A 14639-nucleotide genomic window follows, 5' to 3' on the forward strand; every position below is an offset into this window, starting at 1 on the left:
AATGTTGTTGTTGTTGTTGTTGTGGCATCACCTGGCTATGTTGCCCAGGCAGGTCTCAAACTTGTAGCCTGCAGTAGTTCTCCCTCTGTGTCTCCTGAGTGTCTGAGACCACGGTCCACACCAGCCACACCCAGCTCACTCTCGAGAGCTGTGGTCATCACTATTCCTGCCTGAAATTTGCATCCCTGCATATAGAATGCAGAGAGTCTTATACACAGCTAACGGTTTTCTCCAATGGCATTGAGAGTTCATTATAAGATCGCTGCCTATTAAAACATTTGAAAGTCATTTGGGGAACCTCTCCTGAAAAGTTCAGCACCCAGCGCCTCCTTGTCCTCCGGAGTCTGGCCGTCATTAGCCACTGCCCTGACTGCTCAGAGCAGGACAGGCAGGCTGGACCTGTTGAACATCTTGGGAACATACTTTGCTTTACTTTTCTCCTGGGACAGAAGAGGCATAAGAAGCGCACAGCCACGTCACAAATCTAGGGAAACACTGGCGTGGCTCCGTGCAGATGTCTTCCCTTTATAGATTGTATACCCATCACACACACACACACTATCACACACACACACACACACTATCACAAGCACACAGGAGTAGGCCATCCCCACTGAAGACACAGAGAGACTGTCAAGGGTGCACACGAGTGGGTCACTCTCAGTCTCTAGCTCCCAATCTAGTCGCAAGCATTCTCTTCCCTACAGCACTTGACCTTGGGGAGAACCAAATCCATTCCTGTTAGGCAGGAGCCATACTATCCCACCATGCTATCCTTGGATATAATTCCGAGGTGCTAACCATGGTGGAAGTGAGAGCCCTGGCATGGGAGGCTCAGAGGCCCTGTTGGGGCTCCTTACGCATACTTCCTCTAAGGAGCAACCTACAGAACATACTCCTGACACCCACAGTCCCAGCTACTTTAGAGTCTGAAAAAGAAAGATACAACTGGTTAAGGCCAGCCCAGATTATGCAGCTAATATCTGGTCACAAAATCAGACCAAAACAATCACAACAATAAAACCAAAATAACCAGGCATGATGACGCATACCTGTAATTCCAGCACTTGGGAGATGGGACAAGGGGATCAGGGATCAGGAACTTCAAGGCCACCTACCTACCTAGTGAGTTCAAACACACACACACATACACACACATTCTCCATGTAGCACACAATATAATTCCAGCTACTTTGGAGGATTAAGACTACAAGTTAAGTGGCAACCTGGGCAACTTAAGGGGCATCTTTTCTCCAAATGAAAAGGGAGCTGGGGGTGTGGCTCAATGTAGACCATTTGTCTTGTATGTCCGAGAGCCTGGTTCACTCCTCAGGGAGAGAAGTGGGTGGACGGCAGGGCCTGAGTAGAACTTCCATAATTATTAAGACTACAGCACAATAAGAGGAAAGGCAAAAAGCCAGAAATGGTGACCCTCCCCAGGAAAACAATGCTGCCTGTATCAAGAGCTACCCCAGGGTGGGCAGCCAGAGTCCTGCCCAAAAGAGCCTTCTTAGATAGAAATGACTTTAGTTGCAGGTAGAGACGGCTAGGGCTGCCGTGCGGTCTTCCAGCATTATAAATCCGTGTCTGCAGCAATACCAGAAGAGGCACATTGGATTGCACACCTATGAACTGCTATAGAGGTTCTGCCACAACTTGTCTAATGTTAGAAATGACTCCTTGTGCTGGCAGAGATATGGTGGCTGTTATCATTTAGCAATCACAACAACAAAAGGACTCATGGTTTTATATCAACTTGTTTGAATCCTTGAAGGGATGGGGTGGGGGACAAATGATTTTCCTGCATTGATCTTCTGCTTCGTGTTGACCTCCAAGGTTACCAGAGTCAGGACTCCCAGTCTCCAACCACTTGAAAGGGGAAAATAGGAATTTACATGCATCTGTGTCCTTGAAATCGGATCCAAATTTGTCAACTGCTTCAACGGCTAAGCAGTACTATTTGAAACAATCACGATACCTTCCAGGTAAGTAAAGAAGATTTACCACTTAATCCCAATACTCAGAAGGTGGGAGCGGGAAGACTGGGAATTCCGAGCGAGCCTGAGCCATTTGATACCAAGACAAATGTTTGCTGCTAACCGAAGTATTGCTAGGGCAGAATAAAGGGCCTTGGTATCTATACAAGGAGAGCAATGAGGAAGGAAAAAAGACCTTTTTGAGACCAGAATTCTTTATGCCTGTTGCCATAATGAGGATAATTCTGCTTCCCCAAAGCCTGGCCAAAGATGCGCATTTATTAAATGCTCAATTTTATTAAAGCAACTGGGCACTCTATTACAAGTATAAATTTAAAGAATATGTTGTTCCCCAAATGGTAGGCTGTATGTATTTATTTACAAGCTTCTGGTGCTGGAAAGAATGGGCTAGAGACTCAAATAGACCAAGAGGCTGGTCTAGGCGTTACTGCGGGTGTCCGAGGTAGAGGCAGCAGAGATAGAAGTGGGTACGATGCAGATGTGGTTGGACAGTGGGTCTTGCTGATAAGTAAGCCTAGGTGAAGATGCAGAGCGAGAGGAATTAGTGGGTTTGCGAGTAGATGGAAGTGACCACTTGCAGGTGTAGACACTGATGATTGGAGGGGGGTAAGCGGGGGTGGGGGTGGGGTGGGGCGGAGGTGGGGGTGAAGGAGTGAGAGAAGCTGGAAGGCAGCCGTGAGGTTTCTGCCTTGGATTGGAGCACACCGGGAATCTTAAGGTACCACGGCTTTGTAACGCTTGGTACTGAACCCATGAGGATCTCGGGCTGACAACAAGAGAACAGAGGTAATAGCCGTCCTGGAACACAGCCTCACGGCGAATACTGTTGAAAACAATATAAAGAACATTTGAATGACGGAAGTTTATAGCAAAGCAGTATTATATTTGTCTTGTGGATAAAGGGGCCCCTGCCCTCTGATGGAGCTCAGCGTATCCCCATTTTCACAGATCCACTTCCCAATATAGCTTTTAAGGATCTATGGCAAGCTGTCAGACCTAACAGACTCCACAGGTTACTTCACATGGGTAGTACAGCTGTAAATAAGATTGGAAAACTGGACCGGAAATGGCAAAAGAATTGTTTCTAACTAAACCTGAGCCTGAATCATGCTACACTCTGTCCTGAAGATCTTCCTTCAAGTGTAGAAGGCTGGGCTAAATTAAGGCATTTGGACAAACATTTATTGGTTATTTGTTATGACCCGGCAACTCTGAATTAGCAGACAATGAATTCAAGAGAAAGCCATGGTTGGTGCTTATTTTGACTCATAATTGTGTGTGTGTGTGTGTGTGTGTGTGTGTGTGTTTTAAGACAGGGTTTCTCCATGTAGCCCCTGATTGTCCTGAAACTCCCTCTATAGACCAACCCAGCCACAAACTCAGAGATCCACCTGCCTCTGGCTCCTGAGTGCTGGGGTTAAAGGCGTGCTATGCCGGCTTCCATGATTATTCTTATAATTGAATATGTTAGGACTAACAAAGAATAGTACATGGATAACCTACTTTTTAACCCTAAAGCCAAGTAAATGAAAAGTCTTAGATCAACCCTCAGGATTATAGGGATCATAAGAACACCTTATGGTTGCAAGGAAGCCTGACATCATATGAGGATGGATAGATCTGGAGCAATGGCCTTCAGAGAAGGAGTTGCAAATGTTTGTTGTAGGTGTGACCTGCCACAGATCAGCGTATGCACTCGCAGTCAGGCCTTGGGGGTCTGTGTATTGCTCATAATGGGAACATAATCATCTGACCTCTCACCCTATAAGCCTTAGGGCACTTAATTACTGCAAGCTATCAGCTGCAGATAAAAATGTAGTGCTTCCTCAGTTTTTTTTCCTTCCTTCCTTCCTTCCTTCCTTCCTTCCTTCCTTCCTTCCTTCCTTCCTTCCTTCCTTCCTTCCTTCCTCTCTCTCTCTCTCTCTCTCTCTCTCTCTCTCTCTCTTTCTCTCTCTCCCCCCCTCTCTTTTTTTATGAGGTGCTTCACAGGAGGGTATCTATTGCTGTTTGTATTACAGGAGGTGAAGTGTCTGCTGTCAATATCCCAGGTTTGTGCTGGGGGCTCAAGATCTTGCTGGAGTTTACTAAAAGGGGTAAACATTGGCTGCACATTAACCTACACTTACCAGCAGCCGCCTGCCCACAGGATGTCCAGGCTGTGTGAAGCACACAGCTCCCCTCTCCAGCCTCCTGCCCACAGGGTTCACGTTCACACTCTACCGCTTTGTTCTTCTCAGGTGTGAACCCCAAGAATGTGTCTTTGGTAGCTGGAGGCAAGGATATAAATTCACACTCTTGGAATAATCAGCTATTTCCTAAGTCGCTGGGATCCATGGGGGCGGACCTTTCTTTCAAGAGGAGTAACGCAGGTAACAGCTTCAAGTCACCTACCTATCAATGTCTGATGTTTGGCGGTAAATATACCGGTAACAGGTATGTCGTCCAGCAGCCATCTGTGTGGCCCTATGGGAGGCACAGATCACACAAAAATTATCTGAAAATTTCTTGAGCACAGGTATTTTTAGTTTGTCAGCCCCTCACATGCCACCAAGGTCCTTCCTAAGTGGCTCTGCCTTCTTAGAAAGCTTACCTTCAGTCCTCGCAAACATTTGCTTCTCATTCGCTAAGTTGACCCCAAACATAAACTTGTCCAAGGTGTCAGTCAAAGGGACAGTTGGATACGTTGAGAAAGGAGGTAATCCTCATGACTGGGGAGCTACTCCTTGTGAAACCCGGGTGATTACTGGAAAGACCAAGCGTCTGAGGCCAGCCTGGGCTACATGCAGAGACAAGGTTGTCTCACACCACAAAGTCAAGGGGTTTCCAGTTTTTAGTGTTTAGAAGATTAAAAGAGGGTATCACTGAACTGTGTGCTGCCAGTACATTCAAAAGGGTTGTCATAAATTACTACATACATGTGGTCCATAAATCTGGAGTGCAGAGAATAGTAACAAAATGATTCTCAGTCAAGTAGTCACACTGACAAGGGTCTCCTAGGCTTCTCTAGACACAAATGAAAGTCAATATGAAAGCACTCTAGCTGAGCCTCAGAAACTCCTGTGCCAAACACTCACTGCTGGCAACTTGAAAGGACTCACCCCATTACACTGTGCTCCCAGCAATGCCTACCGTCCATGCCTAGTAATCAAAATTTATAATCTTTATCCTTTTTATTGGTTATATGCAAGAAACCATTATTATTTAGGAATGTTGGAAAACATACTTACTGTGGTTACAGAAATCTATATCTTTTCCTAACATTTTTTCCTAACATTTTTTGAGTGATGGGTTTAGAGTTTTAAGCCTTAAGTTCTATCTGAATAAAATTTGGACGCTCAAGTATGATTTAGGGGTAAGGGGTGAGTGTGAAAAGTTCAGCTGTGGAAAGGTGCTAACTCTTGTGCTCTTCCAACCATGCTGACAGACTCTTCTCATTATGACATTCAGATTCCGTTTAAAAGAGAGATAAATTAGTTTTATAACACCTATAATGCTGATGAAAAGTTTTAGATTTCAATTGAACTCTTTATGAACCATTGAGTTATTACAAATGTGAGTACTGAGTTGGACAAATTTGGTAGTGGTGGTTACAGCACATGTGCAATCCAGTAAGCACCGGACACCACATCAACATCCTGGATTGGCTCATGTAAAACCCAGCTCTCGCCTCAAACACAATTCCTGAACCATGTATGAGTAACGGTGGCTGGGAATTCAGGTTGCCCCGGGTAACACATTCCAAGTAAAAGTAGGTTCATGAGGTTTATTAATTATGGAAAAGATTGGAGTGACCACAAGTGTGTGTGTGTGTGTGTGTGTGTGTGTGTGTGTGCGCCGAGGGATAGGAGATGGCTCTGTAATAAGTCTCATGACAACTTAGCTTTTGGGTTGGTAGACACTGTGATCTGATAAGACTGCATTTTATGGGTTTGGTTAAGTGCAAAGGATGTAAGGTCGGATACTGGAAGTGGACAATAAATGACTTTCTAATGAACTCAAAAGAGACCAAGATCATTGGCTCTGGATTGTAACATTCTAACTCTCCACAGTCTGGCAGTTCTAGTCAGACATGCCCGTCATAAAATCCTCCACACAGATGTGTTTTGGGGCTTTGAGTTTGGGGGTAACTTTAGTTTATAGATTTCTTTCTCTCTTTTTCTGCTTTTTGGGTTTTTTTTTTTTTTGTTGTTGTTGTTTGTTTGTTTTTTTCAAGGCAGGATTTCTCCATGTAGCTCTGGCTGTCCTGAAACTTGCTCTGTAGAGCAGGCTGGCCTCTGATTCCCAAGTGCTGGGATTAAGGCGTGTGCCACCACCACCTGGCTTAGCCTATAGACGTCACACAAGTTCTTCAGACCCTCTGAGAACTCAGCTTGCACCAAACTACACCTCCGTAATCCGTTGATTTTGTCTTAGCTATTTCTAGATAATATTCCCAGAGGCTGCTGGTTACGCAGGCTGGTTCAGATGGCGGTGCCATAGCTTCGAGTGTGTCGTAGCATGACAGGGAGACGGTTCTCATTGTAGAGCTCCTTCTGGGTCTTTCTGCTAACCATCTAACCCCTCTCCCCTCTGCTCCACCTTAACACTCTCTCTGCGGCTCTGTCTCTCACGCGCCTTCTTTTAGAAGACAGCATAATTAAACCGATTGAAAACCTGTCGTGCACTGGCAAGTCTGCTGAGAAGCTGGAGGACCCACAAGGTAAAGTCTGGGCTCAGGAAGGAGCTCGGGAAGGAGCTCGGGAAGGAGCTGCTTGCTGCGGCTCCCTGGTTCTCTCCTCAGCCCCAGTCCTCTCACAGAGGCCAGGGCGACCTCTTCAGAGTCAAAGCAGGGCAGCTTCTCATAGCATCCCGAGCACCGCCCTTCCTTCCTTGGGAAATGGTCTCTGCCTATCTTCATAATTATGCTGTAGATTAGTTATGGCAACTTCTAGAAATCACACAAACCATTCTGCTGAAAGTGAGGGATTGGTTCTTGCTTTGTAATCAATATTCTGAGGATTTTGAGAAAGCAAAAATCTGATGCTCGTGTCTTACATATTCCCAGTCATTAAAATGAAAGCCGATATTGATGGCAGTGATGGAGTTCCTGAGTTAGTGGTTGCCACACCAAAGCCAACAGCCAGCTTTCAGCCTAAAACTCTACAGCAAACAAAAATAATTGGATGTGATTGCCAGTATATTCATATATGTGTGTGTGTATATATGTATGTGTATATTATATGTATGTATATACATATGTATATATATGTATATATATATATATATTATATATATAGTTGGATATTGTCAGTTCTTTTTATTCTTGGTGAAGTTGTTTGGCAATAGGACAGCCTCGTATCTACAGCTGCCTAGTGAATGGCCTCTAATACCTGCCATCTCCCCTTTTGCTGCTATTTTTATCTTCAGTTAGTTATTTAAGCCAGTTTCCATCTATAGGATGGAAGAAATAATATTAGAAATGGCAGACTTATCATAGCTACGCCTAGGGCTTCTGTCCTTCAGTAGTTACCGCATTTGCCATGGAGAAGAGAAGGTGAACAAGAAGAGGACACTCTGAAGTGGCCACTGGATGTGATCATGACTTTGAACCTCTTTCCAAGGCGTTGAAGGCTGAGGCTGTAGCTCAGCCTGTCTTGTGAACGTGAGACCTCAGGTTCAAGTCCCAGTACTGTGTAAACCAGGTGTGGTGGCTCACACCTGTAATCCCGGCACTCAGGCGAGCAGAAGTAGGAGAATCAGGAGTTCAAGGTCACCCTCAGCCACATAGTCCAAACTAGCCTTTTAAAGTAACAAATGGATTGATAATTCACAGTGAATATTGATGGGTAGAAGGTCAATCAGTGCAAGCCACTGTTCTTGTATAAATACGTTAGTGTTAAAAGTTGCCCATCTGGAACCATCACAGGATGCCCCATTTTCCGGGGTCTGACGAGGAAAGCTGCTCTTTGACCTTTGTTGCTTCAAGAGCGAGCAAGCATCTGTGCTTAGCCCCAGGAGAGAGGAGGAACCCATGGAAAGTGCGCCTCATTTCCAACTGTCCGCTGACAAGGCACACAGAACCCTGTGCACTCTAGCTAACAAGGTCTGCCTTGCTTCTGAATAGTGAGGCTTGCTTATGGCTTGCAGGGAGACCCCGTCTCCATCCCTTACCCCCCCTCCCCATTTCCTAGGGCTTGTCACAGCCTGCCCCGCATCACTGAAGCAGCTCCTGCTCAAGTACCATATCTCCAGGGCGGAGCTGAGCACATCAGCTCTCTGCCTCCCTAGCCATTCCTCTGCTGTGTTTCTGGGCCCACCTGAGTGTCTGTCCCCACAGAGCTCTGTGCCTTCCCTTCTTGATGCTGATGTTCTGGGGCCCACCCATGTCGCCAGGTCCTTCTGCACTGTCCCCTCCAAGCCACTGCTTCAGGACCAGCAATTCTGAACATCACTTATCTCCAAGCCAACCAACTTCTGCATCCTGACCTGAATATCCTCTAAACCCCCTCCCCCAAAACCCGAGTCTTCTCCCATATTGCTGTCTAAAGCATGCCGTCCAGTCAGACACCTAGGCTACAAATACAGAGGCTGTATCCCATCTTCTATAAGCCTACCTGGTCTCCTCTCCAGCCCCATATGACTGCTTGCTTGCAGCCCCTAAACTCTCATTCCCAGTGCAGCAGTGACCTCATGACTGGTTCTGTCTTAGATCCCCTGATCCCCCGCCAACCCATCCTGTTCTGCTTTCAGACTGATCTTTGCTAACTGCTGGTGAAGCTGACAGTGAGGAGAATTATTGACTGCCAGATTCTGTGAAAGAGCTTTCCTCCATGTTCAGAACCTAAAACCCTTATGGTAGCTAGACAAGTAACAACATGAACACCAACACACACACACAGAGACACATACACTAAGAAATAGTATCATCAAAAATCCTAGTGTGTCCAGGGTTCAGATACTGGCTCACTTCTTACTAACTGTGGGAGCTCAGGAAATGATTCACTGTCACAGGACCCAGGGGTATAAAATAACACTTCTGGGCTATCCAGGGACTGAGTGAGAATTTCTATGACTGGCAGCATCCTGCCTAGACCACAGCAACTCATAGCACAGCCTTTCGAAGTAAGAAGGGTAATATTCAGTCACTCTATAGCACCTTAAAGGCCCCCTTCTGACTGAAACTCCCAATGCATTAGCAGGAAACCTTGGGAGCTACACCACTTACAACCAGACGGGATACATGCCTTCCTTTCTCAAGAAAGAAGTGGGATCAGCTGGCCAGAGGATCCACTTGGCGCCTCTTGGTGCGTCGGCTTCGGGTAAGAGTGATCTCCTGATGTGGTCTGAGATTTCTTACTAGAAGAGGCTTTCCCTTATAAGATGAGGAGGTCTGTTTTCTTGAGGGAAGACTTAAATTACTCTCACATTATTAAAAGTTCCAAGTGGCTTCCCTCCCACAATGGTTCCTACCTGGTGCTTGGCCCCAGGACAGGCCCCAAGCAGCATCAGCTTTGAGAAAGGAAGGCACTCCCCTGTGAGGAGAGAGGTGTTTCGTGAAGGGTGATGGGGAGACTCGGTTCAGCCAAGGAACAGCTAGTGGGGCAGAGAAGACTAAAGCCCTGCCCTGGGGACGTAAGACAGGCTGTGACAAAAACAGAGTTTGGACATCTACTGGTTTCAAGAACTTTCTAGAGTGACTGGCACAGTTTCCATCTGTCCATGTGGACAAGCACATTATATATAACTGGTTTTTAGGGAGCCTCAAAAGTCTTAGACCAGTCTTACAATGACCGTGACTCCACATCCATTTTTAATATAAGAAACAAAGCATGATGTTTAGAAGTACTTTGCTATCAGAAACTAAGAGTGGGTCTTTTTTACCAACAAAACAAAACAAACAAATAAAAACTACTAAAGGCTTTTCTGTCTCAAATCTGTAAGATTAGCGCGCACACACACACACACACACACCTGCTTTCAGTTTTTAAGTAACTGGCTCTCATACCTCTGATTCTGTCCAGTTACTCTGCTTATTATCATATTTCCCTCAGGCCGTGATAGGAGGAGAGGCAAAAAATAGAAGTAATTATTTCTCTCTCTCTCTCTCTCTCTCTCTCTCTCTCTCTCTCTCTCTCTCTCTCTCTCTCATGGGGCAAGCAAGCAACCCTTTAGGAAAGCACTGCCTTCCAGAGACACAACCCGGACGTTACCGTATTTACGCGACTATCTCCTCTCCTCTCCTAGGCTCCTTCTCTGCCCTAATGCCTTCACCACCTCCTAACCGCTCCTTTAAAAAATCCCTAATACTTCCTCATCCCCTGCCTCAAAAGTAACAAGACCAGGGGGAGTGGCTACCCACAGAAGCCACAGAGACACCAGGGGTGGGGAGGGGGATTTTCCGGAATAGTCTATTTCATTCACCTAGATAGAGAGGGTAGCCATAGGTCCAGGAAATTATTCCATCCAAGTTGAGCTTGATGAGTTTATTGGGGGTAACCCCAGCATGTGAACTGTTGAAAAGCCCACCCCAAGTATGGGCAACGAGTCACAGAAGCTGTAACACTGGGTCTCCTGCAGAACTTGCAGGCAGCAATATGACCAGTCTCCCCGCCCCCCTTCCAGGAACTGTTTGTTGCTTAGCTGTCTCTGGGAAGGGCCTGTGTTTCAGTCTCCTGAGCCTATAGAATCTTATACAATCACTGTGTTCCCTCAGCCTCTCCACACCTCCTCTTCCATTTTGCAGTCCACTCATGAGTCCATTTGAACCAACTGACATTTTCATATTCCAGCAGTGACACCTTACCAGCTACTTCTAGAAAACACGGTGCATTTACTGGCCTTACAAGACACACAGCACTGACCTTCATTAGGCGGTTTATTCTCTTTGAGCCCAGGAAGGGCAGTGTGAAGTGCCCTGCCAGCCCACAGACAGCACGTGCCCACCCACCCCTCCCTCTAGTCCCCAAACACTCTATAATAGCAGTCAGGGTGCCAGTCTGGGAAACCAGACCAACAAACACATTATTCTGTGGAGGGTACGGACTGGCCAGGTGCATCTGAGCAGTGATGCTGAGTTTACTCCAAGAGCATCCGTGGCTGCCCAGAGTGAAGAGACAGATGAGCATGAAGCTCAGTGCCAGGACAGGACTGGCACCCAACTCACATCGATCCATGAAACCTGGCGGTCAGGAGGCAGAGAGGAAGGCCTGGAGAAGACATTCTAGTCCCCTCGATAATGGTGTATGCCTTTGTCCCTGGAGATCTTTAAGCAATTTCAGCTTGTTCAAATATCAAATGTTTAACAGATTTCATATCTCTCTCAAATCATAATTACCCACTACCACTGGACTGGCCTCTCACAAATCTCTACACAGTAAAGATAAAAATAAACTTTGTGATTAAAGGTTTGGGCTCCCTTGAATCCTACCGTCTGCAGCTAGAGACATGGCTCACTGGTTGAGAGCACTTGTTGCTCTTAAAGGTGACCCAGGTTCAGTTTCCATCCTCACCTGACTGCTCATGCGTGCCTGTAACACGGGTTCCAGGGAGTCTGGTGCCCTCTTGTGACCTCTTTGGGCATTGCACACACATAGCACACACACACACACACACACACACACGCAGGCAAAAACACTCATATACTCTTATTTTAAGATTACTCTTTAAGGATTTGTGTGATCACTTATGGCCTTTCCAATAAAAAGATGAAGCTGTGACACTGGGCTGTGGTTCACTGATAGAGCTCTTGTCTAGGTGCAGAATACCTAACTTCTGTTCCTAGTACTAAGGGAACTTAGTGCTAGGTGCATAATACCTAGTACTTCTGTCCCTAGAAAGGGAAAAGGCAGGCAGGCAGGGAGGGAGGGAGGGAGGGAGAGGGGGAGGGGAGAGAAAAAAGAAGAGAAAAGAAGAGAGTATGGCTAGATGTGTCAGTGCACACGTTTGATCCCAGGACTCCGTGAGCAGAGGCGGGCAGATCTCTGGGAGCTCCAGGACAGCCTGGTCTATGTAGCAAGTTCCAAGCCAGCCTGAGCCGTATAGTGGTATCTCAAAAAATAAAAATTCTTAAAGAGAAATCTAAGTTCTCCAAAGCATATTTTCACTTGTAAAAGAGACTACAGAACCTCTATGTATGGCTCCAGGAAGTCAGAATTCCACAAAGTTCCAAGCGTGTCTTTAGTAGTGGTGCCATGTTGGATTATTCTTCGGGACATAAGCAGGGTGTGAGATTAGTCACCGCCACACTGAGTGCCGCTCGCTCACTAAAGATCCACCCGTCTCTTGTTTGGTTTACCCCCAGTTAGCTATCTAGCTAAGAGCCGCAGTATCTGAACGACATGAAAAATTCTAGTAAATACCCACATAATATTCCACCAGGGGCTTTGCTTGAGGCAGACGATGGGCAACACCTGTAAATCCGCACTGGGAGAGTAAAGATGAGCTGAGCCCGACTGGGGCCAGCCTGGGCTACACAGTGAGTTCCAGACCAGTCTGAGCTACATAGCAAGAACTGGCCTCAGGAAATAAATTGCTTCACAGCTTTCAAAGGCAAATCCAAATTTCACTACAAAATGAAGATGAATTGCTTTATTATGAATTTGATAATCAAATATATGAAATTCTGATCTCTTTCAGACTATACCTGGAACACAAAAACTGGCCGAGGTCAGTTTTCGGGACGAACTTACAATCCCACAGCCAAAAATCTCAATATTGTGAACCGCACACAGCCAGTCCCCTCGGTGCACGGGAGGACAGACTGGGTGGCTAAGTACGGAGGCCACCGGTAGGAGAGGCGGAAGCCCTGAAGCATTGCTCCGTAGAGGACGATCAAGCCCCCTGATCCGGGGAGGCGTCTACAGAGTCCATTTCTACCGAGTTCCACAAGACGCACGCAACCGTGGGCGCCTCAAAGAGCGGACGTCGGCTCCCGATCTCTTCCTTTTCCGGAAATGCAATGCATTTTCTTAACCTGTGACCAGCAGTGCTGACACAGCACCACGCTGAGACTTTTGAGCGGGACTTTAAAGAGTATTGAATAAATTATTTGCCAAAGTATCAAGTATTTGATCTACCAATTCCTAGATACATACACAGGCTTTTAGAGAGCGACTCTGGGAAGTCTCGTAGTAACCTAATAAGCTATTGAGGTTCTGGTCCCTGCAGGAATCTGACCGATTTGCCTCTGCTCGCTTTCCATAGTGGCGAGGCAGGCTCCTGGGGCTGAGATGACAGAGGGGCTGACTTGACAGAGCGTCTATTCTCCCACCTTGGCAATGTCAGAAAGATGGAAACTACCTTTCAGTTTTTTATATTTGAAACTCTGAGACGAGCGAGCGGGCACATCTTAGCGGGATGTCTTTCTTGGAGACAAGCCTCTCTCCAGCCTCTATCAGAGTATGCCCGTCCCGTCTCATTTTAGTCCTGTTGTGGGACCTTGACCAAAGTGTGAACTCACAGTGACTTTCCAACCCTAGCTCGGTGAGTTCCGCGCGTTAATCGTAAACAGGGTTCTCTTGTCAACTCATCATTAAGAACGTGCTTGAAACCCTATCCGATGCTTGTCCACTGACTCTCCCAGATCCTGTCTCCGTGTGTTCCGGCCTGACACAAAGGTGAAGCACGTGCCAGCTGGTCCTCAGGCAAACCCTCGCTGCTGCAGGTCACTGACCTCCACATTAGAGCCGCAGGGCAAACACACTCAGTTGCCATGGAAGAGTTTCGTGCAGTTCATTGCTTCTACTTTTATACCAAAAAAAAATTTTTTTTAAATAGATATTTTTGAAGTTAGGTACTTTAAACCTGCCAGTTGCTGAGCTGGGCATGATTAGCGCTGTATATTGTTTGGGGGGAAAGAATAATGTTATTGCGTGCTGATATTTTTATGTATTTATGACTGTGTAACAGATGCTGATAGAATTGGCATCATCCTGTGGGCACTGCCCAAAAAAGCACATTATCAAATCATATATTTTTGTATAGAAGATATAGCTGTTCATATTTTACATGTTTAAAATGTTAAAACTTGAAATAGTAATTTATCCTAGTCCTGGTGGTTATGTGTATTTATACAAGTTTATTGTCTCAAAGCTAATAAAAAAAAATTCCTTGGTGTTTCTGAGAAACGTGGACTCTGAATAGATAATATGGTTTAACTAGTGTGTGTTTTCTATCATTAAACTTTATATTCAGCGGCCCTTTTCGTTGTGATTTTTCTTTTTCACTCAGCATACAATGTATTCAGTATGTTCTGACTTTTTTTTTTTAACAATGTGTTCTTGGGGTTCTCCTCTTTCCCACCCCCCACCCCTCTGCTGCTCTTCCGGCTTCTTTCCCTGCCCACCCCCATCCTTCCCCCAGTAGTTTCCTCTCTGGGTCTCCTTCCCAGGTCTGAGACCTCACCAGTCCTTATACTCTGCATACACACCTGCATACATCACAGGCTAGGAGCCACGTGGGAGGCAGAACACTGCAGTGTAGCCTGGGTTTAGACCCCTCTTCCTTGATGCTGTCCTTTCTAGATCCGTCCGTCTGTCCTCCTGAACGCTTCATTTTCATCTCATTTCATGTAGCAAGCCTCTTTTCACTATCCATTCATCTGCTGATGGTGTCCGAGCTGGTGGTGCTTCCTTGCTGTCTTTAGTACAGCAGCACTAATGTGCG

The 14639-nt window shown here is 46.1% G+C and overlaps 1 protein-coding gene across 1 annotated transcript in view; it reads left to right on the forward strand.

Annotated features, from left to right (window-relative positions):
* The window catches only part of Mak (male germ cell associated kinase), a 46305-nt gene extending 32280 nt beyond the window's left edge, over positions 1 to 14025 (forward strand). The window contains exons 11-14 of the mRNA XM_052157430.1: positions 1837 to 1985; positions 4235 to 4366; positions 9173 to 9295; positions 12612 to 14025. Coding sequence (XP_052013390.1) covers positions 1837 to 1985; positions 4235 to 4366; positions 9173 to 9295; positions 12612 to 12766 — 559 coding nt within the window. The 3' untranslated portion in view covers positions 12767 to 14025. The remainder of the gene's footprint in view (positions 1 to 1836; positions 1986 to 4234; positions 4367 to 9172; positions 9296 to 12611) is intronic.
* Positions 14026 to 14639: the final 614 nt, after the last annotated feature.

Source organism: Apodemus sylvaticus, chromosome 14 (genome assembly GCF_947179515.1).
Source record: "Apodemus sylvaticus chromosome 14, mApoSyl1.1, whole genome shotgun sequence".
NCBI classification, from domain to species: domain Eukaryota; kingdom Metazoa; phylum Chordata; class Mammalia; order Rodentia; family Muridae; genus Apodemus; species Apodemus sylvaticus.